The 27,441-nt window shown below is 46.5% G+C and overlaps 1 protein-coding gene and 1 non-coding gene across 3 annotated transcripts in view; one reads left to right on the top strand and one right to left on the bottom strand.

The window, feature by feature from the left end:
• Window positions 1–213: 213 nt before the first annotated feature.
• LOC149428718 (protein brambleberry-like) overlaps window positions 214–27,441 on the bottom strand; it is a 33,208-nt gene continuing 5,980 nt past the window's right edge. Inside the window, exons 4-13 of one of the 2 annotated variants that reach the window (XM_089667077.1) lie at window positions 24,204–24,389; window positions 23,433–23,655; window positions 22,267–22,383; window positions 18,284–18,463; window positions 14,672–14,878; window positions 8,126–8,273; window positions 5,758–5,822; window positions 5,099–5,280; window positions 4,347–4,447; window positions 214–856 (exon numbers count right to left, since the gene is read on the bottom strand). In XM_089667077.1, the coding sequence (XP_089523203.1) occupies window positions 718–856; window positions 4,347–4,447; window positions 5,099–5,280; window positions 5,758–5,822; window positions 8,126–8,273; window positions 14,672–14,878; window positions 18,284–18,463; window positions 22,267–22,383; window positions 23,433–23,655; window positions 24,204–24,389 (1,548 nt within the window). In that variant the 3' untranslated portion in view covers window positions 214–717. Of the gene's footprint in view, window positions 857–4,346; window positions 4,451–5,098; window positions 5,281–5,757; window positions 5,823–8,125; window positions 8,274–14,671; window positions 14,879–18,283; window positions 18,464–22,266; window positions 22,384–23,432; window positions 23,656–24,203; window positions 24,390–27,441 lie in introns of both variants that reach the window. The other variant, XM_089667076.1, reaches the window with a different exon arrangement.
• On the top strand, window positions 12,699–12,770 carry TRNAA-UGC (transfer RNA alanine (anticodon UGC)). The gene has a single exon. It is a non-coding gene; the product is annotated as a tRNA-Ala (tRNA).

A 27,441-nucleotide genomic window follows, 5' to 3' on the forward strand; every position in this document is an offset into this window, starting at 1 on the left:
TTTTAGTCAATGAACCCTTTTGGCGGTTCTCTCTATTCCTCCCGCCCCTATATGGGGCTATGCGTTGTGCCTATGTGTTAGCACTTCCAAAGAAGAGATTGTGATTGGTCTCGAAACGCGTCAAGTGCGATACAGGCACGGCCAAGCTCTACATTCTTACTAGAATACCAGCCTTTGACTACACCGCCATATTCTGTACTGTAATGCGTCTTTTTAAGTTTGTATAAATAAAAATTGATTGCCTTTTAACTGTTGAATAAACCCGTGCCTTTAAAGTCCCATCAACAAGAGGACCTCTCCACTGTACTCTCTCAGGGATGATGGCACCTCTTGTATTGCATCCCTTCCCTTTTGTATTCATTCTGGATGGTTGGATTGACAATTTCATTCCTGAGACAAGACCAGAACCCCAAATATTACCAGTCAAGCTCACTCCAAACATCCACCATCGGTCTGGGTTCAGCTGCATGAGATGGAGTCAAAAATCCCTTCTGACAACATTCCACCGAATTAAATTCATTTTATCGTAAAAATTACAGGATACCCAAATCTGCTTAACTGATACATTCATATTCTGGGATATCTGCTGCTGGTCCCGTCACACTTGTGTAGCTGCAGAGCGTTCAAATGGGATTTCAAAGACCCAACACAATCCAGTATTACCGGCTTGGTTGGGCGCACCATAGGGAGGCAAGTGCAATGAGTCGACCGCCAGGCTCACTGTGCTGTGTAGGACGTTTGCCCTGAAGAGTGAACCCGGCAAAACTCCTGGCCGCTGCTGGCTTTGTTTCGGCATGGCTGGCCGGCTCTGGTGGTGGCCTGGCAGAACTGGCGTGGGGACATTGAAGAAACAGAACTGGAAGGCAAAAAGAAAAAAAACTTGGTAAAGCGAAGGAATGCCTGTGCACATCAGCAAGTCACAACCTGAGCATCACAGCCAGGAAACTAGCATTTTCACAAAGGTGAGCAAAGGCTGTCTCTATATTTCACCGACACGTTCACTCTTTGAAGGCTAATGCAGGCCATACTGAGTTAGAATTTTTGAAAGAGGTGATTGTAGCCGTATTAGTGCACTTGCGACAAACAATTGAGAACTGCCGTGATACTATTTTTATTTGCACTAACATACAATTTGGAGGACAAGCTTTCGGGGTATGTCCCCTTCAAGGTCCAGGTAGTATTGCCTGGACCTTGAAGAAGGGGACATACCCCAAAAGCTTGTGCTCAAAATTGTATGTTTGTGCAAATAAAAAAAAGTATCACGGCAGTACTCAATTTTCGAAAGAAAAATCTTTCGTAATTTGACCCAAGAATTTTCGTTTGAATTTCGCACCATTAGTGGGCGGCTGCATTGGCTGATTTTCACACAGCTATCTAAATTTGTGTGATCGGGTGTGTTGTAAAGATTTTGAAAAACAAATACATTTCAAATCAATGATGGGAAAATCGTGCAAGAAACATGTTAAAAAAAAAAAAAAAAAAAAAATGAGCATGAGCTGTGACCTGGAAAGAAAAGATTTCCAGCCATGGAAATTCTTTTCTTTAGCACGAGGGGAAATTGATTCCGTGGTTGGTCAAATTTCGAAATCAAATGGTGGCAAGATCGGATGACAAAATGCATGAAATTTCCGATTTTCTAAAGAACATTTGTTCAGAATTTGACCCAAGTATGGCCTGCATTAGTTTAAATCAATTCCAGGTGCATCAGTAATGGGTGCAAAGTCTCTCAGTAAAAGACTTTCAGAAGCTGTGACTGATTGGAGTGTAGTGGATATTCAGAACAGACTCGGCAGAGGTAGGGGGTCGGTCAATAGTAACACAGCATTGTGAGAGGTGTACCCAACCCTTTCACTGCTCACAGGTCACCATCTTCCTTTATTCTCTGCCATCAACCAAGTGCCAAAGCCCTGCTCTTGTACCACTGCAATCCACTGTCCAAATAACTGGCCGCACGCCAAAGACGGTCAACTCCAGCCAAGGTTTACTGCAATGATAGCCCAGGATTAAGCCCTGCTGTGGGTGAAACATGTTGGGGATATGGCTTTGGGGAGGGTGAGCGGTGTGCTGTCATTGCAATAAATCTTGGCTGTAGTTGAAAGTCTACGGTGTGCAGCCCACTATAGTCCTGCACAGCCCGGCAACACGCATTTCCTTCCAGCCTTGCACTCCCAGAGACAGTAAACAGTCCTTTAACTTGCTTTTTTTAATTTTTATTAAGGGGTCGATAACTTGGATGGGGTTGAGGGATGCATGGGATGCCCAAGGACCTGTTAAACTGAGCACAACTTCCTGGAAGTACAAATTCTCAGAGGGGTTCCTCTTTGAAGAGCTATCCAGCCTCTCCAGGTGTACCTCCTCAGACCCCAGATGAAATCTTCTCTTTACCCAGCTGCCTTAGGGAATCCCTGGGCAAGGGGACTCAGAAGCTGCCATTTTAAGATCAACAGTCCCAGATGGGGGCTAGTCCAGTTTCCCACCAGAATGCCCTCTCTCATCTGGGGTGTGGGATTTACTTACTTAGTCCTCTACAGCAAGTGTGTGGGTTGGTGACTGCCTTCAGACCTTATGCTGGGCTGGCTCCTTCCCTGCTTCACAGGCTGTCCTCTCTCCAGGGACCGTTGAGGCTGAGAGATCCTCTGCCTGTAGGTAGGCCCCTCTCCTGGACTGCTCCTACGCTCCCATCTTCCACCTGAACTCTCCTGCTACGGAGTAGGCTCAATCACTCTTAACCACTTCCCGACCGGCAGTTTTATATAAACGGCCGGACGGTGGCACTGCAAGGTCGGGTGGCCGTCTATAAACGGCCTCCCCGCACCCTGCTTGTGCGCGCTCCCTGGGAGCGCGCAGCACCGCGATCCGGTGCCCGCTGTGTCCTCCGGACACAGTGAAACACCGATCATCGGACGGGACCTCTGTACGAGGTCCCGATCATGTGATCGCTGATTGGCCAATCAGTGATCACATGCCTAGTAAGCAAGATGTCACTTCTGACATCATTGCTTACTATGTGTGAAATCTGTAAATGATCACAGAGGTCACATGGTACAAGGCTATTCACAAAAGCCTTGCACCGTGTGACAAGCTGTGACCAATCACAGCTCACTCAGTATTTCTCAATGAGTGCAGGAATGCACACAGAGAGAAAGAGAAATGATTGCTTTTACATCCTATATGGGTGTAAAAGCAATCAGTGTAAAAAAAAAATCTTTATCACCCCTCACAAGTAGTACAGTGTCACCATGGTGACACTGTACTGCTAGGGTGACAGTATGTAAAAAAAAATAAATAAAAAATATTATAAAAAAATAAAATAAAAATGTAAAAAAAAATGTTTAAAAATTATCATTTTTGCTTATAAACTAATTTGGATTTTTTTTTTTTTTACTAAAAAGATAACGGAATAAATTTTGGCTAAGATTTATGATGAAATATTATTTATTTGCAAAATTTTATTTAAAAAAACTTTTTTTTAAATTTTTTGGACATTTCATTTACATAGCAAAAAAAATACAAATCCCAGTGGTGAATAAATACCACCAAAATAAAGCTTTATCTATCTAAAAAAAATGGTAAAAAATTCATTTGGGTACAGTGTTGCATGACCGCGCAATTGTCATTCAAAGTGTGATAGCACTAAAAGCTGAAAATTGCCCTGGTCAGGAAGGGGGTAAAAGTGTCCGGTCTGGAAGTGGTTAAGGGCTGTCCTGACCCCATGCCAAGCCTCCTGCTTGGGGATTGGTCAGGATCCCTTAAGTGTGCAGACCAGCTTCTCCTCACCCCCGCCCACTGAGGTCTAGAGACTTCTCCAAGTCTCTAAATCAAGGGAAGGTATCAGAGCGCTAATCTGCAGAGCCTCTCAGCCCTGACACATTTGACCCCATTGACTATCTCCATGGATGCTACTCAGCCTTCTAGCTAAAAAAAAATAATTAGCTAGCTCCCCCTGGCTAACTAGGAGGGTGCTACACTGCCATCACCATGTGTCTAGGTGGGAATACTGAGACTGGCCACAACAGCGGTTGTCAACTTATGAGCTAAAAGGGGGCCTCAAATGCGGCTCCTGACATCACCAAAGGGCTGCCCATAATGTTCATAATATGTAATACCTGAGGGCTGTCAGACTGCAGACCTAATAGAGGAAATGAGGGTCAGAGGGTGGGGACAATAAAAGGAATTCTTTAAATAAGTTGACAAGAGAAAGAATAACCTATCCCCACTCTCAGAGGTAAGTACACCCATTAAAACCCCTTTTATTCACATAGTGGAGCTTCTGTACATTGGAGCTCCCAACTTACAGTATTAAAAAAAAAAAAAAAAAAAAAAAAAAAAAAGGACTTGATACTCACAGGTTACTGGACATTGAGCTATTTGGACTGTAATTCTTGGACTCTGAAAGTGCATCAAATGCAGCACCCAGGTGCCTCTGGGGTATTCTGTCCTGGGCCACCTGCTGGTAAAAAAAACAAAAACGACCACATGGTAAGGGGCCTGTTATACTACGGATTCTGAATCCCCCTTCCTGGCTATGCAATCAAGATGTTGCTCCTTCAGAGATTCTGTAGCATTGTAGACTTACAAAGCTATCCACCATACTGCCCCAAACTACATCACTGACCTAATATCCAAGTACCGCCCAACACGCACACTCCGCTCCTCACAAGACCTCCTTCTCTAGTTCCCTGGTCTCCTCCTCCCATGCCCGCCTCTAGGACTTCTCCAGGGTGTCACCCATCCTCTGGAACTCCCTGCCCCAACCCATCAGATTATCACCTACTCTCCTCTCCTTTAGGCGCACCCTGAAAACCCACCTCTTCAGGGAAGCCTACCCCACCCCCTGCTAACTTGCCGACCTCCTCCACTCTTCCTACCACTCCATCCCCCACAGCCATCTCCTCCTGTGCCACCATCCCCTCCCTCCTAGATTGTAAGCTCCAAAGAGCAGGGCCCTCAATCCCCTCATGATTTGCATTGTATTGGTATTGTTCTGTCACATGTTCTGTCCCCCTTTGTAATGTACAGCGCTGAGCGAACTATTGGCGCTTTATAAATACTGTATAATAATTGTAGCCAGTGGGTTATCTATCAGTGAACTACTCACCACCTTGGAGGGGCTGTCATATAAACGTAAGGATTTCGTGATGCTGATTCTGCGAAGCTTCATAGCTGGAGTAGACTGACCACCAGGAGTCCTCAAGCCATGCAGCACCTTCCAGTCTGCGTGTGTCGGAGATGCGACGATTGACACATCTTTCACCAAAGAGTCATTATCCAGCACTGAATCTGCAAGATGAGGAAAAAAACCCCCCAAAAAACACTAATTCGTTACAGTATATCTATTACACATTCCCTAAGCTGTGCACATGAATGTTTTAGGTGGAGTCTGGTGGGGCCAAGTCATCTGCCAGCTTTGGATGGGTTATCAAGGGGTAAGATCTCCTTCCCTTGGTTCCCAGCTCTGTTACTGACCACCATGAGGTCATGGGTGCTTCTGTTCCTCCTTGATGGAAGAAATTTAAAAACCTGGCAGGGATGGTGGGAGCTGCTTGTAATGGACGAGGCAATCATTCAGAAAGGAGAATTCTTACCAGATATCTCACCACCTGGTGGTTTCACTTACTAGCATCCACCAAATATTGAAATACAAGTATTTTCGGTAGGTCACCAGTGGCAGCCTCCAAATGTTTCAGTACAAGTTAAAAAGAGTAATTAGCATTTGATAGTACAAGTCAGATTAGGTTCCAGGTTGCCATTTCTCACCATCTAAAAAACTGTCATTCACCAACTTCTTCAGCTCCTCCTTCAGCAGTGTCTCATCGCATGTCCTGACAACACAGAAGTGGTACAATAAGCCAGTGATGGGCCAGTTAGGCCAGGGGGGATAAGAATTTTTATTGTCCCACCCACCCACTACCATTTACAGCGTTACCCTACACATATACCAAGGTGAAAATCCAGGGAAAATGTGAATTTTTACATTTTACTTCAAAAATTTGCAGCTTTCCCTGTCAGAATTTTATTAAAAAGGGGACAACATGGCAAAACCAGATGGTCATAAAGCAGTCACTAACCACTACAGAGCAGCAATGACTGTAAAGGAGATCAGAAGTCTTAGTTTAAGGTCCTCTACCACCAACATGGGAGCATCCATGACAGTAGAGGAGGTCAGCAGTCTTCATACAAGGTCATCTGACCACTAATATGGAGCAGCCATGACAGTAAAGGTGGTCAGAAGTCCTAGTATAATGTCTTCTTACCATTTGAAAGGAGCAGCCATGACAGTAGAGGAGGTCAGCAGTCTTCATACAGGGTCATCTGACCACTAACATGGAGCAGCCGTGACAGTAAAGGTGGTCAGCAGTCATAGTATAAGGTCTTCTTGCCATTAGAAAGGAGCAGCCATGACAGTAGAGGAGGTCAGCAGTCTTCATACAGGGTCATCTGACCACTAACATGGAGCAGCCGTGACAGTAAAGGTGGTCAGCAGTCTAGTATAAGGTCTTCTTACCATTAGAAAGGAGCAGCCATGACAGTAGAGGAGATTAACAGCCCTAGTAAAAAGGACACCCGGCCACTAACACGATGCAGCCATGACAGTAGAGAAGGTCAGCCATCCTAATAGAAGGTCATTTCAACGTTCACAGGGTAGCCATGTCAGTAAATAAGATCAGAAGTCCTAGTTTAAGATTATCTACCTCTAAAAAGCTGCAACCATGAAAATAGGGGAGGACAACAGTCTGACCATTAAAAGAACAGCCCTGGCAGTAGAAGTCAGCAGTCCTAGTATAAGGTCATCTCACCATTAGGACAGAACAGCCATTACAGTAGAGTAGTGGAGGTTAGCAGTCCTAGTATAAGGTCATCTGTCCACTGACAGTACTCATGAAAGTAGAGATCACCAGTCTTGGTTTATGGTCCTCCATCACTAACATGGAGTAGCTTTGACAGACTGGTTCAACAGTCCTAGTATACGGTCGACTGGTTCAACAGTCCTAGTATACGGTCATCTGGTTCAACAGTCCTAGTATACGGTCATCTGGTTCAACAGTCCTAGTATACGGTCATCTGGTTCAACAGTCCTAGTATACGGTCATCTGGTTCAACAGTCCTAGTATACGGTCATCTGGTTCAACAGTCCTAGTATACGGTCATCTGGTTCAACAGTCCTAGTATACGGTCATCTGGTTCAACAGTCCTAGTATACGGTCATCTGGTTCAACAGTCCTAGTATACGGTCATCTGGTTCAACAGTCCTAGTATACGGTCATCTGACCACTAACATGGAACAGCCATGACATAAGAGGTCAGCAGTTTAAGATTAAGGTTCTTTACCACCAGCATAGGGCAGCCATGATAGAAATCAACAGACTTCGTAAAAGGTGACCCAGCTGCTAACATGATGCAGCCATCCTATTTATAAGATCATCTCACCATTAAAGCAGCCATGCCAGTAAAGAGACCAGAAGTCCTAGTTTAAGGTCCTCTACCACCAACATGGAGCAACCATGGCAATAGATTAGGCCAGTCTATTACAAGGTCACCTGACCATTAAAAAAAGCAGCCATGGCAGTAGAGGTCAGAAGTCCTAGTATAAGGTCATTTGACCGCTAACAGCCATGACATTGTAGGTCAGCAGTCTTAATTCAAGGTCCTCTACCACCAGCATGGAGTGGCCATGGCATTCTCCATACCAGGTCATCTGACCAGTTCTTTAGTGGATTGCATAATTTGGTCATGAAAGTTCACCAATGAATGTTCAAAATGTCTATGAGACTTACTTCTCTATGGCAAAGTATTCCTCTGACCAGAAAAAGTAAGAATCTTTTCAACAAAATATATTTTGTTGCATAGCCAACCTGGCTGACCAATGTAGTGAAGGAAGAAGAAAATGGCAATTTCTAACTAGCAAGTTAGGTGCCTATGGATGGGAAATTCATTGCAACTGAACAAGAACCCAGTATTTGTAGAGAATTGCACCTCCCCTGAAAGCACCTTGACATGAGACTTCCACATTATGCTTGGAATTTTCTGAAACAAAGTCCTCATCAAAACATCAGAAACATAACTTAGGTCCCCTTTCATTTCTAGTCAAATTGAGTGCTAGCAAGATTTTAGTGTGGCCTCCTACTTCTCTGGTGTGGAACTGAGGAACGCTCTCCCCTTCTCTTTGGAAGCTCCAGACATGGGAAGGGGTTCAGCAGGAGGTAGGGCAGGGCAATGCTTCCGATTCTTCACCTTCACGAGGCAGCAGATAAAGTTCAGCAACATCCAGTGACCTACGAAGATGAAAAAAAAAAAAAAGTCAACCAGAGACAATCACCTCTCAGATTATGGAGAATGGATATCAGTAGACCAGGTAAAAGTCCACAGAAGACTACCATGTGAGTTAGGGACCTTAGATTGTACACCCCTTGAGGGTTAGGGACCTTAGATTGTACACCCCTTGAGGGTTAGGGACCTTAGATTGTACACCCCTTGAGGGTTAGGGACCTTAGATTGTACACCCCTTGAGGGTTAGGGACCTTAGATTGTACACCCCTTGAGGGTTAGGGACCTTAGATTGTACACCCCTTGAGGGTTAGGGACCTTAGATTGTACACCCCTTGAGGGTTAGGGACCTTAGATTGTACACCCCTTGAGGGTTAGGGACCTTAGATTGTACACCCCTTGAGGGTTAGGGAGTGATGTGAATGTTCAATATATATGTAAAGTGCTGTGTAAATTGACGGCAATATATAAGTACCTGAAAAATGATCTGTACAAATTGACAAAAATATTCCCTATACATTCCTCATAATAAAAATAGGATGTTAGCATTCATTCATCAGAAAATCCTTTTCTTCGAATCCATTGAGGGGAGACAGGAAAACTAATCTTCATGTTGTACAGACACCTATAAGAGGACTGAACACTGGCAAACAATTGTAAGCCAGATCAGGATAATCCCTCCTACCAGACATGTAGGACATGCTACGAATCGAAATTCAGACAAATGCAGGCCATAGACGGGGAGAAAACCGGCCCAATTTTTTGGCCAAAAAAATAAAACTGACAATTTTGTCGTTCGGCCGATTTCCGCGGCAATGGACAAAAATCGATCTTTTTACGGATTTTAAAAAATGCGCATGAGCAGTGACCAGCAAGAAGGAAAAGAAAAAGAAGAAATAGAATATGAGTAAGAAGCAGAAAAAGAAGAAATAGAATATGAGTAAGAGGAAGAAATGAAGAAATAGAATATGAGTAAGAAGAAGAAATAGAATATGAGTAAGAAGAAGAAATAGAAGAAATAGAATATGAATAAGAAGAAAAAAAAAAAAAAAAAAGTATTTCAGTCCGATATTATATTTGACATTTAAAAGTATAGCAACATTGTATCTATTTGTATCCGAATAGAAACATCTGTAACCGAAGTGGATACAAATAGATAAAATGTTGCAACTTTTTCTTATTCATATTCGATTTCTTCTTTTTCTTATTCATTTTCTATTTCTTATTTTTCTTATTCATATTCTATTTCTTCTGTCAAATATAATAGCTCTCTGCAGGGACATCGCTATTATATTTGCCGGCCGTAGACGGGACGAAAATCAGCTGACTTTTTTTTACCAATGGTGGTAACGTCGGCCGACTAAACGACCAATTTTTCTTTTTTCTAAAAAAACAAAAAAAAAACCAAAAAAAAAAAAAAACACGGCCGGTTTTCTCCCCGTCTATGGCCTGCAAAAATGTTAGTTAGATAGAAATTCAGATGTATCGAAGTCTTCGAATCACAGTAGTAAGCCTGTGTCCCACAGAGGACTCCAAGAAAAGGATTTTACAGCGAGTACACAAATCCCATTTTCTTTCATCCATTGAGTAATACAGGAAGACCATCTTTGGGACGTCCACAAGCAGTCCAACTGAAGGGTAGGCAACACCCATTATCTGACAAGAGCCTTCGCCAACGGTTATTTCGACCTGAAGTTGATTAAATAGCCCACAATGGAGGGTCCCATGAGAACAGAGCAAACACCAAAGACAGGGCCATGAACTGGGAGTAAAGGCACCTAATCATAAAGCATAGAAAATCGCTGACGCTCTGCAATGATTGGACAAGCAAGTAAGCATCTTTTATGTCTACAGGAGGACAGAACGTTTCCCCGGTGAAGCCAATGAAAGATCTGGTTCATTTCTGGACCTGAAGGTCTCCTGCACACTACTGCCTAAAAATTCAGCATTTTTAGGCATTCAGGTTTTTTTTTTTTTTTTTTAACGGATCTAAATGCAGCCCACTGTTCTAAATGGGCCTGTGCACACAGGTGCGTAAACATGCGCTGCAGAGTTAGAAAAAAAAAAAATTCTAAAGCGCTGAGCAAACTGTTGGCGCTATACAAATCCTGTAGAATAACAACAAATTAGAAATCCGAGTTGGCAGTTCAGTATTTTATGCATGTGCGGGCATATATGCATAAAATGTTAACTTGGAGAAAGTGTTACTAAACCCCCCAAAGTACAATCAGTCTGTAGATGCAGTAAAGCATGCTTGATATACTCACTGTTGAACCTAAGGGGTTAATCCACTACATTGTGTAAAAAGGCTGTTTGATCCTGTCTTCTCTGATCTTCCCCTTCTTCCAGTGTCCCCCACCCCCCTTATCTCCTGATCAGACCTATCATGTGGAGTCACTCTGTACATGCTCAGTTTGGTGTGTATTACTAGAGTTTTTTTTTTCCCTTGGAGAGTGCAAGTGATCAGCACAGGGCCAATCAGCGCTGTCCAGACAGAGATCAGGGGCTCTGCATCTTTTTACAGCAGAATGAAAACTCCTCCTACAAGCTTTAACCAGTGCTCTGCTGGACACTGATAGAAGTCACAAGACTGCTAAACCCCTTTTCTCATCAGCAGTATATAGCAGCTTATATTTACTAACATAATTTAATTTCTATTTTGTGTGGGGGAACAGATATAGTGAATGTGGGGTCCAGGGGAGGGCGGATATAGTGAATGCGGGGTCCGGATATAGTGAATGCGGGGTCCGGATATAGTGAATGCGGGGTCCGGATATAGTGAATGCGGGGTCCGGATATAGTGAATGCGGGGTCCGGGGGGAGAGCGGATATAGTGAATGCGGGGTCCGGGGGGAGAGCGGATATAGTGAATGCGGGGTCCGGGGGGAGAGCGGATATAGTGAATGCGGGGTCCGGGGGGAGAGCGGATATAGTGAATGCGGGGTCCGGGGGGAGAGCGGATATAGTGAATGCGGGGTCCGGGGGGAGAGCGGATATAGTGAATGCGGGGTCCGGGGGAGACCGGATATAGTGAATGCGGGGTGCGGGGGAGACCGGATATAGTGAATGCGGGGTGCGGGGGGAGAGCGGATATAGTGAATGCGGGGTGCGGGGGAGACCGGATATAGTGAATGCGGGGTGCGGGGGGAGAGCGGATATAGTGAATGCGGGGTGCGGGGGAGAGCGGATATAGTGAATGCGGGGTGCGGGGGGAGAGCGGATATAGTGAATGCGGGGTGCGGGGGGAGAGCGGATATAGTGAATGCGGGGTGTGGGGGGAAAGCGGATATAGTGAATGCGGGGTGTGGGGGGAGAGCGGATATAGTGAATGCGGGGTGCGGGGGGAGAGCGAATATAGTGAATGCAGGCCACTAGAGTTAGTAGAATCAAAGTATCTCCGATCCATTATGCTCAATCCGCAGATCCCATCCATCCTGCGGGGATCGTCAGCATGCAACCTATACGGGGTGACACCGGACCCGCTCCACAAAAAGGTAAGTTATAAAGAAAGCCGACGATTCCCGCAGGATGGATCGGATCTGCGGATTGTAGATCTGATCCATTCTGCGGGGATCGTCGGAGGGGGTGTCACCAAGTGTTACTGCACCGGGTGACACCAACCCTGGGGACGCCTCTGCTCCTACCTCCCACCCACTTCCAGGTGCACGATTATTAAAAGGAAAGCAAAATCAATCAGCGATCGCTGTTCTCACCAAATACACAGACATCGATTTTTATTTTTCTACTTGAACTTTCATCTTGCATAGATCACTCATTTGGCAGTGTGTGCTGAGCGAACAGATATCAGCCTATGTGGACAGAATTGTAGTACCGAAAAAAGGGAAAAGTGTGTTCTGGGTTCTGTCAAGTTCACCATACACTATACAACCTGATGGTAGATCTAAAGGAGAATGTACAATCAACTTCATGCACGGGCCTGCCTGATTGGATACAGAATGATTAGGTAGATTGGGGGGGGTCCTTTTATTCTATAGTTCTGGAAAATCTTTTGAAGAAAGAATCTGCAATCCGATTGCACAATCTCCTCTTAGAAGTAGATTAATGCCATATTGGTACATAGAGGACCTGGAACTTAGAAAAAAAAAAAAAAGGGAGCAAAGGCGAACTTATCCTTTAACTCTTCGATAATCGAAGGTTCTAAATCGTAATGTCTGCAGGTGTAAGGCCAGCGCATAAGGTATCGTCCCCTACCTCCCCTATTCATATCCCCAACGTGTCATTTCCAGGTCTGTTTCCCTTTAAATAGCTGGGGCTTCTGGGTAAGCGTGCTGTGACCAGGTGAGTCAGCACTGAGGTGTAGCACACGCCCAGTAGGTGGGGCACTCCTTGCCATGGGAGGAGGGATGGCTGTGCAATGGCCATAAATTCCATTGATGGTTGACTACATAGAATGACATAACAAGCCTCAGACAGGGGATGTAGCTCAGTGGTAGAGCGCATGCTTTGCATGTATGAGGCCCCGGGTTCGATCCCCGGCATCTCCACTTATTGCTGCTCTGTTGTGGCTTTCCCTTTCACACCTCGGGCTAAGCTACACGGGGCAATCCCAATCTCTTGCCACTGAGATTTAACCACTTTGCTGGTAGACACTTCTTGCCACTCCATGTGAGATACATAGTAGCCCAGTCATGCTACACATACATTATATTGACAAAAGTATTGTCCCCGCCCTCCAAATCATGGGATTCAGGTGTTCCAATCCCCTCCAAATCATGGGATTCAGGCGTTCCAATCCCCTCCAAATCATGGGATTCAGGCGTTCCAATCCCCTCCAAATCATGGGATTCAGGCGTTCCAATCCCCTCCAAATCATGGGATTCAGGCGTTCCAATCCCCTCCAAATCATGGGATTCAGGCGTTCCAATCCCCTCCAAATCATGGGATTCAGGCGTTCCAATCCCCTCCCAATCATGGGATTCAGGTGCTCCAATCCCCTCCATGGACACAGGTGTATACAATCAAGCCCCTAGGCATGCAGACTGCTTCTACAAACATTGGTGAAAGAACGGGTCGCTCTCAGGAGCTCAGTGACTCCAAGCGTGGTCCCGTGATAGGTGGTCACCTGGGCAATAAGTCCATCCGTGACATTTCCTGGCTACTAAATATTCCACGTTCAACTGTTAGTGGGATTATAACAAAGTGGAAGCAACTGGGAAAAGCCACCAAGTGGTAGGCCACGTCACATGACAGGGCGGGGTCAGCGCATGCTGAAGCGCGCAGAAGTCGCCAACTGTCTGCAGAGTCAATAGCTAAAGACCTCAAAACTTGGTGCGGCCTTCAGATGAGCCCAACAGTGCGTAGAGAGCTTCATGGAATGGGTTTCCATGGCCGAGCAGCTGCATCCAAGCCTTCCATCACCAAGTGCAATGAAAAGCGTTGGATGCCGTGGTGTAAAGCACGCCGCCACTGGACTCTAGAGCAGTGGAGATGTGTTCTCTGGAGTGACCAATCACACTTCTCTGTCTGGCAATCCAATGGACATGTCTGGGTTTGGCAGTTACAGGAAAAAGGTACTTGCATTGACTGCATTGTGCCAAGTGTAAAGTTTAGTGGAGGGGGGATTATGGTGTGGGGTTGTTTTTCAGGGGTTGGGCTTGGCCCCCTAGTTCCAGTGAAGGGAACTCTTAAGGTGATATTTTGGACAATTTCATGCTCCCAACTTTGAAGGAGGAGTTTGGAGATGGCCCCTTCCTGTTCCAACATGACTGCGCACCAGTGCACAAAGCAAGGTCCATAAAGACAGAGGAGCCAGGTTGGGGTGATCATCATAGGACCTATTCTAACCAACCAAGCTCCACACCCTAAAGCCTTACACTACACCCTCTCTACAATAGTGTGCCCATTACAATGAATGCAGCTCATAATTACATTTTCCTACAATTGGGCTTTGCATTTCCCATAGACAGCAAGGGCGTCATGCGGTGTGTTTGGCCCCGGTTTACGAGGCTCCTCCATTTAGGTGCAAGTGGACAGTACTGGTGCATCACCCAGCTGCACTAGTGCAGCCCGTGAACGTCTATGAGAACCTACCAGCTGCTGTGGTTTGATGGGACTGTGAACGGTACTTACCATTAGGGCAGTATGTGTCCAGAGGAAGAATGAATGCCTGGAAAATAGGCTGCTTGTATTCCAGACATATGACCCTGGGTGCAAAACTGCCCTAAACACAAGTACAGCTCGGTGCACCAACCAACCCCAGCAGCTGTCAGTCTGAGACTTTTATTGGATGTTGGCAGCAGGGCGGTGCTCCTGTACCTTCCACCCGTAACTAAACACTGGAACCGTATACACCGGGGCCAAAGGCCCAATATGCATGAAGCCTTACACTGCTTTAATGCTCCATTCTTGATTCTACACATCTAAACCCACCACTGTCCATACTCACCGGTCAGAGAACACACCAGCAGAACAGTCAGAGACCGGAAGTCCAGAGACATCTGCTGGTTCAGCTCGGACAGAGCATTGATCACAATGAGAACTAGTAGCACAGCCCGGGAGAAGCCAGGTGTCTGCAGGAAGGTCATCAGGAAGGCCAGGAGAAGGAAATAGGCCCCATGGAGAACACACGTGTAGATGGCATTCAGATTCCCTCCTGGAACAGTGTGGAGGATAGAATAGACAACCATTACAAAGGACAGATCTTCAAGGTTTATGCATCAGTTTCTAAGAGTCACAGGTGAGGAACATGTGGCCTGACCGCCTCAAGGGTTTCTCCATCCAAAAACTAAAATTTAGTATGGTACCTTTAATACGCTTGGATATCATGGCCATGTTTTACCTCCAGTCACATCTCTTTGTAGTCACCGATTGGTGCTGTCCATTTCCAGCTGTGCCATTTATTTCTGGTAAGGAGCTGACAACTGGGCCATAGGGAATTTTTTTTTCTGGTGCGGAAGTTTCACTGCAGCGATTGGTTGAGCGTGGCAATTTGTGCCAATAGCAGGAGGACCTAAAACTTGACGGCATATTGCACAGAGCACCGGGGCTGGGAGTTCATAATGTAAAGAGCACAAAGGGCATACTGTACAAAAGCCTCTCTCAACCAGGGTGCCCAGACACCCCTGGGTGCCTTCAGGTTAGTTCAGGGGTGCCTTGGCAAAAAGTCTAAAAATTGCCAAAAACTTGCATACAATCCAGCGGGTGGAACAAGCTTGACCTTTAGTTACACAAAGCCATAGGTTTTCATTGTGCCCCATTACGACCTTCTAGCCGCCAGCATCCTGACTACCAATGACATCAGTTGATGAGGTTGTCAGCTGCCTGCACAGCATCCTAATTTGACCCTCCCCTGCCCCTCTCCATCAGTGCTTGGGTCACATTAGCTCAGCGATGGAGAAAAACTGAGGGAGAGGAGAAACATTGGAATACTAGTCAGTACCAGTGTGCAGAAGTATGTGGATGTTGCTGCGTTATATAAAACTATTAGAATGGGTTTTCACATTTTAGAATGGGGTGCCTCAAGACTGTCCATATTTTTAAAGGGTGCCTTGACTTAGGGTTGGGAGTGTGTAATGCACAGGTCAGTAGACCGTAACAAACATTACTTTGACCCCCCTATCTCCCCCCTTTATCTATGCCCCTGGGTGGCAATGCTTCCTAGCCACTATTGAAATTTCTGGCAGCTATTGAAATCACCTCTGCAATGCCAGCCTTGCACCAAGGCAAGACAAGCCCCAACAGTCCCTCTTTCTCTTGCTTGCATTGTGAGCACAACCCTCATCAGTGCAATTTCCTCCTTCTGTCAGTGCTTGCAAGATTGAAAGGAATTTTCAGCTCCTCCTTTTTCGTCAGAGCCCCTGAAAGTCTCCCCACCCTCCACCACTCACATGGAAAGGACACAGAATGGAGAGGTTTGCAGTCACATGACCACAATTAAAAAAACAAAAATGAAGGCATTTACAAAGTGTTAAAATGGCAAGCGGCTTTTGATATGCTGCTGTTAGTTGTATATTTTGTTTTCTTACTTTAAAGTGGAGCTGAATTCCAACAGAGAAAATTTATTATCTTTTAGGGCGGGTGTCGGCAACCCGCGGCTCCAGAGCCGCATGCGGCTCTTTTTCACCTTGGCTGCGGCTCCGGAGCACACTGCCCACCAGGTGACAGGCAATAGGGCAGCAATGGGCAAACTACGGCCCGGCGGACCTTTTAATCCGGCCCGCGGAGCTAGGCTCCTCTCACAGTCCGCCCTGAAGACCGGTGTAGCATGAAAATCTGTCTCCTATGAGGATCTGTCCCCCTCGACGTATCTGCGCATGTGCCGGAGATCGCCGATCGGCTGCTAATGCCTGAAACTGGCACATGCGCAGATACGTCGAGGGGGACAGATCCTCATAGGAGACAGATTTTCATGCTACACCGGAACGGCGCGGGAACACGGCGAGAGGAACGCGCGGAGCAAAGGTAAGTGAATTGACACAGGGGGGACTTGGGGACTTAATATGGGGGATGAATTACTATATGGGGGATGAATTACTATATGGGGGATGAATTTTCAGTTTTAAAAATGTGGCTCTCAAAATAAATTTCAATCGTGGTTTTGGCGAGATTTGGCTCAGTTGAAAAAAAAGGTTGCCCACCACTGACCTAAGGCTATGATTGTGATTATGACGATACACTGTGGCCCTGATTAACCCTTTGCTTACTGGGCCCTTAAACCCCCTTCATGACCAGAGCGCTTTTTGCAATATATGCAGTGTCGGATTTGTTTTAAATGTTGCAATGGTTTTGCGGCTCCCAGTCTTTTTCCCTCTCGGAAACGGGTCCAAGTGGCTCTTTATGTCTTAAAGGTTGCAGACCCCTGTTTTAGGGAATATTTATAAATGGTAAATGCGTTTAAGCAGTACCCTGAAAGTTATACCTGGTTTTGAATTCATCCTAAAAAAATATCGGTAAACTTCCTGTGCCTGGGCACCCCTGAGCCTCATAGGGGTAGTGAGATCATCTAAGGCATAGCTGCCTCTGACTGCCAGACCCACCAGATTTGGAAGATTTAGTGATGTCAGTACTGTGCTGCTCACTGCCCTCCTTGCTGGAGGAGAAGTTGTACCCAAGGACCTGCAGTGCAAGAATCTCCCTGCTTCCTACTGATCCATCCTATGAACCGAACAAAGCATGGTAAGTGGAGAGAAGGAAAAGGTCAGTAGCAGGGAGCCTACAGGTAATACTGGGAACTTGCCCTTTGTGGTCTGCTTGCCTTTTTTTGAGCACAGCTACCACAGTACAGGCCCTCTTGAAGGCTGCACAAGTACCAGCATTCTCTGCATACCTTTAGGAGTGCTTCAGGGCAGGGCTGCTAAGTGGGACACTGGTAAATGCTCCTGCATATGCTAAACAAAGTGCCTTTCCACAGATTTCTCTGGCCATATTAAGTTCTTTGCTTCCCAAAGTCCTGTTAGGCCACAAAGTGGAGGCGCCGCCGCCTCCCGTCTCTTTAAGGGTTTCAGAGGCCGGGAGGGGTTTTAAGGTCAAGTGACCACCGTGATTCGCCATCACGGCGGTCACGATTGAGAAAGGTCCAGATCGAAAAAGGAGATCGGGACCTTTCCGTGAGTACTGGACATGTGTGCTGGGAGCACCCTCAGCACATATGTTTTTGTTAATTGCATGCAAATGTGCGGCCGCTCAGCATCAAGGCCCAGACGCCGGGAGGCCGCACATTTGCGTGCAGCCAGCGTGAAGAGGTTAATGGGCTGAACCAGGGGCGGACTGACAACTCATGGCACCTCCAGGCACTAGGGGATAATGGGGCCCCTGTGTCCTTGCCCAAACTCAAAAAAAAAAAAAAGTCTATAAAAAAGGTACCAGGGGCATCTCATGGGGCCCCCTACTGGCCCCAGGCCCTCGGGCAGTGCCCGAGTTTCCAAATGGTCAGTCCGCCCCTGGGATGAACTGCAATCAGCCAGTCTTCTTCTGGCACACCAGGACTCATTAGACCACCATACTTGGAGTGCCAGAGAAACCCAGAGCCTGCGGAAAGGAAATGAAGATGGACACTCACCTGCCCAGGTGATGAAGCCTTGTATGTAACTCAGCCTGTACTCCACATTGCGGTGCATGTGGTCCATGACATACAGCACTGTGCTCAGACTCTGGTTCATACGATGAAGTTTCTCCATCAGCACATTGTAGTACTCGGCACTTTTGTTCTGATAGGCCAAGAAAAGCGCCAGGTTCGACTCTGTACAGGCAAACCAGAAGTGTAAAGGCTGGGGTTACCTCTAATAACCATCACCTACCAAGATGTACTCTGGTCAGTGCAACTCCTAATTCCTGCCCTCACATCTGCAGACCCTCCGGTTAGTCCGAGAGAAACTGACCGGGAGTCATACCGCCATTTTACCAAACTAGAATAAAGTGGATAATCTAGAAAACAGAAGATGTGTAGTCTACGCAAAATGTATAAAACAAGGAACAATTGTTAAGGAGAAGTGATCTTAAAATTTCCTTGAAGAGGAGATCCAAATTTTTTTTGGTTTGTTACAACAGGAAGCGAAAGGGAATCTCATATTTGATAGACGTCCACTAGTGGTGCACCGTAATGAAAATTCTGGTGCCGAAAAGAAAAATTCAAAATGCACCGGGCCGAAAACCAAAACGTGCAGTTTTTAAAAATCAATATATATTTTTGGAAAAAAATACATGGATTAAAAAAAAAGAAAAAAACAAAAAACCCATGGGAAAAAAAAAAAAAAAAAACTAAACAAAAAAAAAACCCAAAACCCTGTTGTAAGATGTGACGTTACAGCGAGTAAATAGATACCCAACATGTCACGCTTTAAAATTACGCACACTCGTGGAATGGTGTGAAACTGTGGCCCTTAATCTCCACGGGTGATGCTTTAAAAATTTCTACAGGTTAGCAGTGTAAAGTTACAGGAGGTCTAGTGTGAGAATTACTCTTGCTCCAACGTTCGTGGCAATACCTCACATTTACGTATGTGGGCATGGCCTACGTATGGGTTCATCACTACGTGTGTGGGGGGCTAGGTGGGGGAAGCACTTTAAACTTTTTTATTTAATGTTTTTTTTTGTTTCGATTTTTGCACTGTCCCTTTAAAAGAATGCTTATCACAAGGAATGCATGCATCCTTGTGACAGAAGTGACAGGTCCTCTTTATAGTGTCAATAAGACCCCAAATCTCTCCTCTCCAATGTAAAGCATTAGCTCAAAAAAGCATTGATCTAGTGCTTTTAAAAAAAAAAAAAAAATGGCTGGAACCGGAAGTGACGTTGCTCCAGTCCTCCAAGGGCATAGAGATGAGTGGAGGCCATCTTTCCTTCACTAATCTCTATGCCCAGCGCCAGGATCATTCGATGGTTTCTCAGGTAAGGCTGAGAACTACCGAACGGCGGCCGTAGGCGGCAGCAGCGAGAGGCGGGGTTTTTTCGGCACCTGTATCGGTGCTTTTTTTTCCCCATATCGGCCAAAAGGGGTGTTTTCGGCCGAAACATTTCGGACACCAACATTTTAGAGCATCCCTAGTGTCCACATTGAGACACACCCTTCGCCTCCTGTTCTGGTGACAAACCTATCATTTTAAATTCACCCTCACATTTTTTGGCCAGGTGACAATTGGCACAAAGACAGAACGACTGTCCATGACGAGGACACAGGCAGTGATAAATACTCCTGGAAAAAGGACTGTGGAGCTCAATCTCAGTCTTTACGGGACTGATATTGAGCTCTGCAATCACTACTGCATCAGTTTTCCTTTTCCTGGGTCACAATCCTGCGCAATGTCCTTTTGTCTCTTCTGGTCAGTTGACCATGTCAACAACGATTATGCTCATCAGACGATGTTTTCCCAGAAAATGTGCCGTCAAACTAGGATACTGAACCTCGCGACACGGCAAATAGGCAACTTCAGTCACAGAGACACCAGCTAAGCGGCACCAACAATTTGCCCTCTTTGGAACTCCGTAAGTTCTGACATGACTGTGTGTTACTAGCAGCGCATGCAGTGAATAAGGAAAGTGACACAAGTGAGGCTTCCCACCCATTAGTTAGGTGTCTCATCACACAGCGGAAGCAAAATAAGGTTACATCACTTCCGCTTTTCAATGCCAAACATGTCATCACTTTCACAAATGCAAATCATGTAGTGTTTCCATTTTTTGTCTAACCCCTGTATGTGTGTGTGTGTTATATATAGCCATTTGTCCAACTGCCCATCCAGAACTTCCCAAAATTTAATTTCGATACAGCTTATTGTCCCTCAACCTCCACTAAAAAGGTCAGGATTCCCTATTTTGCACTGACAAATATGCGAAGATCCGAGAACTCCATTCTAGTGAGTGAGATGTGGAAGAAGGATTCTCTCTTTGGTAACCAATATCTTAACCACATGCCGCCCAGCCACTGTATAAATACGGCGGCAGGGCGGCACGCGCAGGCAAAACCACGTTTTAAAACGTGTGTTTTGTAAACAGGTAGGGGCGCGCGCGAGGCGCGCTGCCGCCCTACCTGTCCCGCCGATCACAGCCGCGGATGTCAGTCGCCGGGTAACAGCCGGTCCTTACCGGCTATGTCCCGGCGATCGGCGGCAATCGCTGACAGAGAGAACAGCTGCAGTAGCTGTGCTTTCTGTCACTTCCCTGACAGCTCGAGGACAAGCTGATCGGGACAGAAGTGTTTCTCTCTCCGGATCAGCGGTGTCCTGTGCAGTACACACCCCGCCCCCTAGTAAAACACTCCCCTCACACAGATAACCCTTCCCTGCAAAATAAAGTTAACCCCTTCCTCCCCAGTGCCATTAGTACAGTGTCAGTGTTTTTTTTTTGCACTGATCACTGTATTTGTGTCACTGGGGATGTCAGTTACCCCAAATCAGTACCCCCCCAGTGTCAGAATGTCCGCCGCAGTCCCGCCATAAGTCGCTGATCGCTGCCATTATAAGAATAAAAAAAAACTAAAAATCCCAGTATCTTTCCCGCCATTTGTAAACGCTATAACTTTCACGTAAACCAATTAATTTACACGTATTGGGGTTTTTTTTTTTTTAGCAAAGACATGTCGCAGAATGCATTTTGGCAGAAATTTATGACTAAATTTGATTTTTAAATTTTTTTTTGTACTGGACATGTTTTATAGCAAAAAGTCCAAAATATTGTTTTTTTTCCCTCAAAATTGTCAGCCTTTTTTTATAGCGCAAAAAATAAAAAAATCGCACAGGCGATCAAATACCACCGAAAGAAAGCTCAATTTGTGGGAAAAAAAAAAAAAAAAGGATGTAAATTTCATTTATGTACCGTATTGCATGACCGCGCAATTGTCCGTTAAACTAGCGCAGCGCTGCATAATAAAAAAATGGCGTAAATTGCAGTATCTATACCATAGTTTGTAGACGCTATAACTGTCACACAAAGCAATCAATATACACTTATTGGGATTTTTTTTTACCAAAAACATGGAGCAGAATACATTTTGGCCTAAATTTATAACTAACTTTGAGTTTACTATATATTTTTTATAGCTGAAAGTAAAAAATATTGTTTTTCTTCAAAATTTTTGGCCTTTTTTTGTTTATAGCGTGAAAAATAAAAAGCGCACAGGGGATCAAATACCACCGAAAGAAAGCACTATTTGTGTGAAAAAAAGGACGTAAATTTTGTTTGGGTGCAGCATTGCATGACCGCGCAATTATCAGTTGAATTAGTGCAGCGCCGAGTAGCAAAAAGAGGCGTGGTCATTAAGGGGGTTAAATCCTCTGGAGGTCAAGTGGTTAATGGAGTTAACCCAACTCTGATCGAAAAATGCTTCAAAATCCCAAACAACTTCCCAATTGTTGAATTCATGGTGGCTCCCTCTCTAGGGCCTTCAAACCTAGTGAATGAACTTCAGAATAGTCACATTTTCCTGGTAGACCTTAAGAGTCTTGAAAATGTTCCTGCGATTTGTATGCAAGCTGACATTAATGGAAGTTTCTGGTGGCTGGCTATGTTGGCTCTGTACCACATGGGTGTGGGAAGCAGAGAACTCACCAATTTTGGAGTAGACCTCGTGGGATCTAGTTCGGACCTCAGAAAGATCAGCAAGGATGGCTTTGTGTCCCTCATGTAGCTCAGCATCTTGATCTATCATGTGGCTGCTCACATTCTCTGCAGAAGTGATTCAGAAATAAAATGAATATCAGGAATCCAGACAGACAATAGGAAGTTCAACTAGAATCACTGAAGTATAACATTGAAATAAAGGGATGAATTGTGGATGGAACCACTCGGCTACTATTGGATAAGAATTTCGAGGGTGAGCATGGATAATACACTGCATTGATTTGCACATGCTCCTCACCAAAAGGGCCTTCTTCACAGAAGATTTGACCATCTATACTGTAACTTCTTCTGGATCAACTGTGTGTAAGGTGCCATGCCCTAAGCTGGTGTCCCCAACCAAACTTTCATTGTGTTTCTCCCATGCCTAGGGATCAACTGCCTCTACCTGCTGAGTGCTCTGCAGTAATTACAGTGAGACTTTACAATGCATTGGGTTATGAATATTCTCTGACTTATCACTGAGGGGTTTATTCCCGTGATGTGTTTTGAGGTAGTGAGTTCCTTCCCTTCTAGGCTGCTGCTAAGTAGGATCCTCAACTCCCAGGCCTTCTGCCTGGGGATGAAAAAGCTGTGAGACCTACTTTGCCCTGACAGGCCTTTTTGCCTGGAAGAGAAAGCCAAAAGGAGGGTTCTGTTTCCTAGTTGCCCATCTGGGCCTACAGTCCCAAGATAGACCAGTTGTAAAGTTGAACGGAACCTAAAGAATCTAAACTGGCCCATGGCAAAGCCCTAAGATACTGGAAGCTAGTAGCCCATCTGGGCCTAAAGAATTCTTAGGGAAATCTGCTTTGTAGAGGGATTTTTGGATATTCTGTACCTCAGCTCCCCTCTTCCCCCAAGACAAGCAAGCCACTAAATTTGAAAATGAAGGTTGAAAACTCTAAAGTCTGTCTACTTGTGATTACTGCTGGGTCGGTGGGTGATTACGAGCCCATGAAATCCAGAAGATCCTGAGGGTATCATTGCTATAGGTCAGTTTGGTGTTTTCTGGATGAAGAAAATGTATTGTATGCTATGTAATTTTTCTGCTGTTTGAACTGATGGACATTTTTTTAATTTGGCTATGTTACTAGGTCACTGGGAGAACTGTGTACCCATTTTCTTGGTGATCCCTTCTATCATTTCTGCCACCAAGTGGTGCCCACTAGCGATCAGTGCCTTCTCCTCTGCCAGCAGCTCCAGGTTGCCGCTAATTGAAGTCTCCATCTTCTCCTGGTTGGTCTGCAGCTGCTCCTGCTGGCTCAGGATATCACTCTGGCTGCTCAGGACCTTCTGTAGTGACTCGGAGGTCAGTTCCTTCAGCTCTTCCTGCCCAACCTGCCAACACAGACAGCAATATCATTCACTCAACTGGATATCAGCTACACAAGCTTTCCCAGTGGAAGGAACGTTGAAGATTCAACACCAACATTCATCAGGCTTCTGGTTGCGTTGACATCTACGGTCACATGAAGCTACATTGTGCAACCCCACTCATGCTCTATGTGCAGAATTCATACAGGTGCTGGACCCAGAAAACACACCGACTCCATCCAAACCAACCAAGTTTTGTATGGCTGCTGGCAAGTGGAAACACTTGCCAACTTCTTAGATCTCTAGAGGACACTCGTGGTAAGATGCCTCCACTAGCTTTCATAGACCTGTGCATCCACCACAGCCATTAAAAAGCCAAACACTGCTGTCACTGGCCCACCATAATGTTGAATATATTACCAGCTGCAGAGTGACAGCTCCATCATGACCCGTGAGTGGGGACAAATCACCAATGGAGGCTCCAAGAGTTTATAGACTGATTATTAGAGACTGCGAGATAAGAAATGGAGGGAGACTCAAGGCGCTACCTTAAATGTCAAAGAACAAATTACCTTCAGGATTTTCATGGCCTCAAGCTGGCTCATAGCTGTGTGCACCAGCGTGTTCACCGTGACCTCTGTGCGCCGACGGAAGTGCAACTGGCGGGTGGCATAACAGACCGAACGTGCCCGATTGCTGACAATATGGTAAGCGTTCCAGGTATCGGGGTCCATGGAAGACGTGCATTCTGCAAGGGTCTGACCAATGACAAAGCTGAATCAGGCAAAACCAACAAGCAGATCAGGCTACATAGGGAGATTCACACTAAGTCCACCATTCTGTCGGATGAATACGAAACAATTCTACCCGTTAAACTAAGATGGTGGCCAACCTTCTCATGAGGATGAGGTCTTCGGAACCTTGAAAGACACACCTCTCCATAGCAGCAAAAAAACTACCCTGGGCTGCCTACGTATTATCCGGTGGCTAAGAAACCACAGCTGCATCCAACTCCTAGAATTGACAGGTACATGCGGTCTTAACCCTTCCCGCAATGAATGTGCCTAGAAGCCCCGACACCCACTAAGAGGACTAAAATAAGCCCCCAAATCCAATACACCCAGGACTTCTGAATGCTGGCCCACCCCCCTCCATCCCCACCTCCTTTTCAAGCCCGCCTTGGTATATCTACCTGCTAGGCTTCCTGTTTCCTGGTAGAGGTACTGGAGGATTCTTGGACTAATTAAGCTTTACACCATTATTGATTATGTACCACCTCTGTGCCCTCCTTCCTCAGTGCTTCACGTCGTCTTGCATGGCTCTGCTATGTGGTGCTCCTTAAAGTGTTACTAAACCCTGGACCCGGCATTCACTATATCCGCTCTCCCCGGACCCCGCATTCATTATATCTGCCCCCCCGGACCCCGCATTCACTCCATCCGCTCTCCCCGGACCCCGCATTCACTCCATCCGCTCTCCCCGGACCCCGCATTCACTCCATCCGCTCTCCCCGGACCCCGCATTCACTCCATCCGCTCTCCCCGGACCCCGCATTCACTCCATCCGCTCTCCCCGGACCCCGCATTCACTCCATCCGCTCTCCCCGGACCCCGCATTCACTCCATCCGCTCTCCCCGGACCCCGCATTCACTCCATCCGCTCTCCCCGGACCCCGCATTCACTCCATCCGCTCACCCCGGACCCCGCATTCACTCCATCCGCTCTCCCCGGACCCCGCATTCACTCCATCCGCTCTCCCCGGACCCCGCATTCACTCCATCCGCTCTCCCCGGACCCCGCATTCACTCCATCCGCTCTCCCCGGACCCCGCATTCACTCCATCCGCTCTCCCCGGACCCCGCATTCACTCCATCCGCTCTCCCCGGACCCCGCATTCACTCCATCCGCTCTCCCCGGACCCCGCATTCACTCCATCCGCTCTCCCCGGACCCCGCATTCACTCCATCCGCTCTCCCCGGACCCCGCATTCACTCCATCCGCTCTCCCCGGACCCCGCATTCACTCCATCCGCTCTCCCCGGACCCCGCATTCACTATATCCGCTCTCCCCGGACCCCGCATTCACTCCATCCGCTCTCCCCGGACCCCGCATTCACTCCATCCGCTCTCCCCGGACCCCGCATTCACTCCATCCGCTCTCCCCGGACCCCGCATTCACTCCATCCGCTCTCCCCGGACCCCGCATTCACTCCATCCGCTCTCCCCGGACCCCGCATTCACTATATCCGCTCTCCCCGGACCCCGCATTCACTATATCCGCTCTCCCCGGACCCCGCATTCACTATATCCGCTCTCCCAGGACCCCGCATTCACTGTATCCGGTCTCCCCGGACTCTCCCAAGAAAAAAAAAACCTCTATCAATACACACCAAACTAAGCATGTGCAGAGCGACTCCACACGATATGTCTTATCAGGACATAAGGGGGGGCACTGGAAGGGGAGGATCAGAGAAGACAGGATCAAACAGCATTTTTACAAAATGCAGAGGATTAACCCCTTAGGTTCCACAGTGAGTATAACAGTCATGCTTTACTGCATCTACAGACTGATTGTACTGCTGGGGGTTTAGTAACATTTTAAAGCGGAACTACACTGCATCCAAGCAACATAAATCAAACGATTTAATTCATTTTTATTACTCAAAGCAAACTCCCCCATCCATTCATGTCTCCATGCTTTATTTTGCTGAAAAATCACTTTGACAAAGACCCCTCTAGATGAATTTACTTTCTTGAATCCATCTGCCCTTAGCTCATGCAGGAGGGTTTCCTTAGCTGAGAAAACCCCTCTCTGTCTGAAGACTCCTGGGGTGTATGACATTTGCCTAGGCATGCAAACAAAGGCCCTCTGCTGTCCACTGGATACGTTCTACTACCCTCTTTGGATCTTCCAGCTCTACGCTCTACCATCCCTTGCTCATTCCCAGGGCCGTCCTAATAGCAGCATGGGCCCCCGGGCAAGGTAATGCACTGGGGGCCCATACCAGCCTGCTGCAATTTATGCATCTACTCAGGAACTAAAGTATAAACAGTTGATAGTGTAAATAAAAAAAATGTTCAAATAGTAAGAAAATATTACATAAATCAAAGCCTAATCAACACAAAAGGCACGGGGGGGGGGGGAATGGCGCAGTACGGGGGGGATCAGGAGGGCCCAATACTGGGATCAGGAGGGCCCAATACTGGGATCAGGAGGGCCCAATACTGGGATCAGGAGGGCCCAATACTGGGATCAGGAGGGCCCAATACTGGGATCAGGAGGGCCCAATACTGGGATCAGGAGGGCCCAATACTGGGATCAGGAGGGCACAATACTGGGATCAGGAGGGCACAATACTGGGATCAGGAGGGCACAGGTCCCGGGACACGGCCATCCAGGGACAGCTTAGTAAAAAGCTTAACTGTCCTGACAAATCCGGGACAGTTGGCAAGTATGATGTAATGCAAAATTATCATGGGGCCATGCATTAAGCCAGCCCTGCTCATTCCACTGAGCCTCCAGTTCTCTCCTATCCACTTTCCTCTCCTGATTCTCTACCTCCAATTTATCCACACTCAGTATATTCTACTTTACCTTTTATCCTCTGATCCTCCAGTTCTCACCGATCTGTTCTCCACAACAAACTATTGCCCTTTGATCTTCCTACCCTTTCCCTGAACTCACACCCATATCCCCCCTTGGCCTCCACTGAAATCCATGGTATATCCACTTTCAATTGTCTCACGCCCTGCCATCATCACCTGATGCCTTTCATTCACCCAAGTTGGGATCCCAGTGCTCCAATACATG

Source organism: Staurois parvus, unplaced genomic scaffold, assembly GCF_062004578.1.
Source record: "Staurois parvus isolate SC_StPar_1 unplaced genomic scaffold, SC_StPar_1.0 ptg003007l, whole genome shotgun sequence".
In the NCBI taxonomy this organism is placed as follows: domain Eukaryota; kingdom Metazoa; phylum Chordata; class Amphibia; order Anura; family Ranidae; genus Staurois; species Staurois parvus.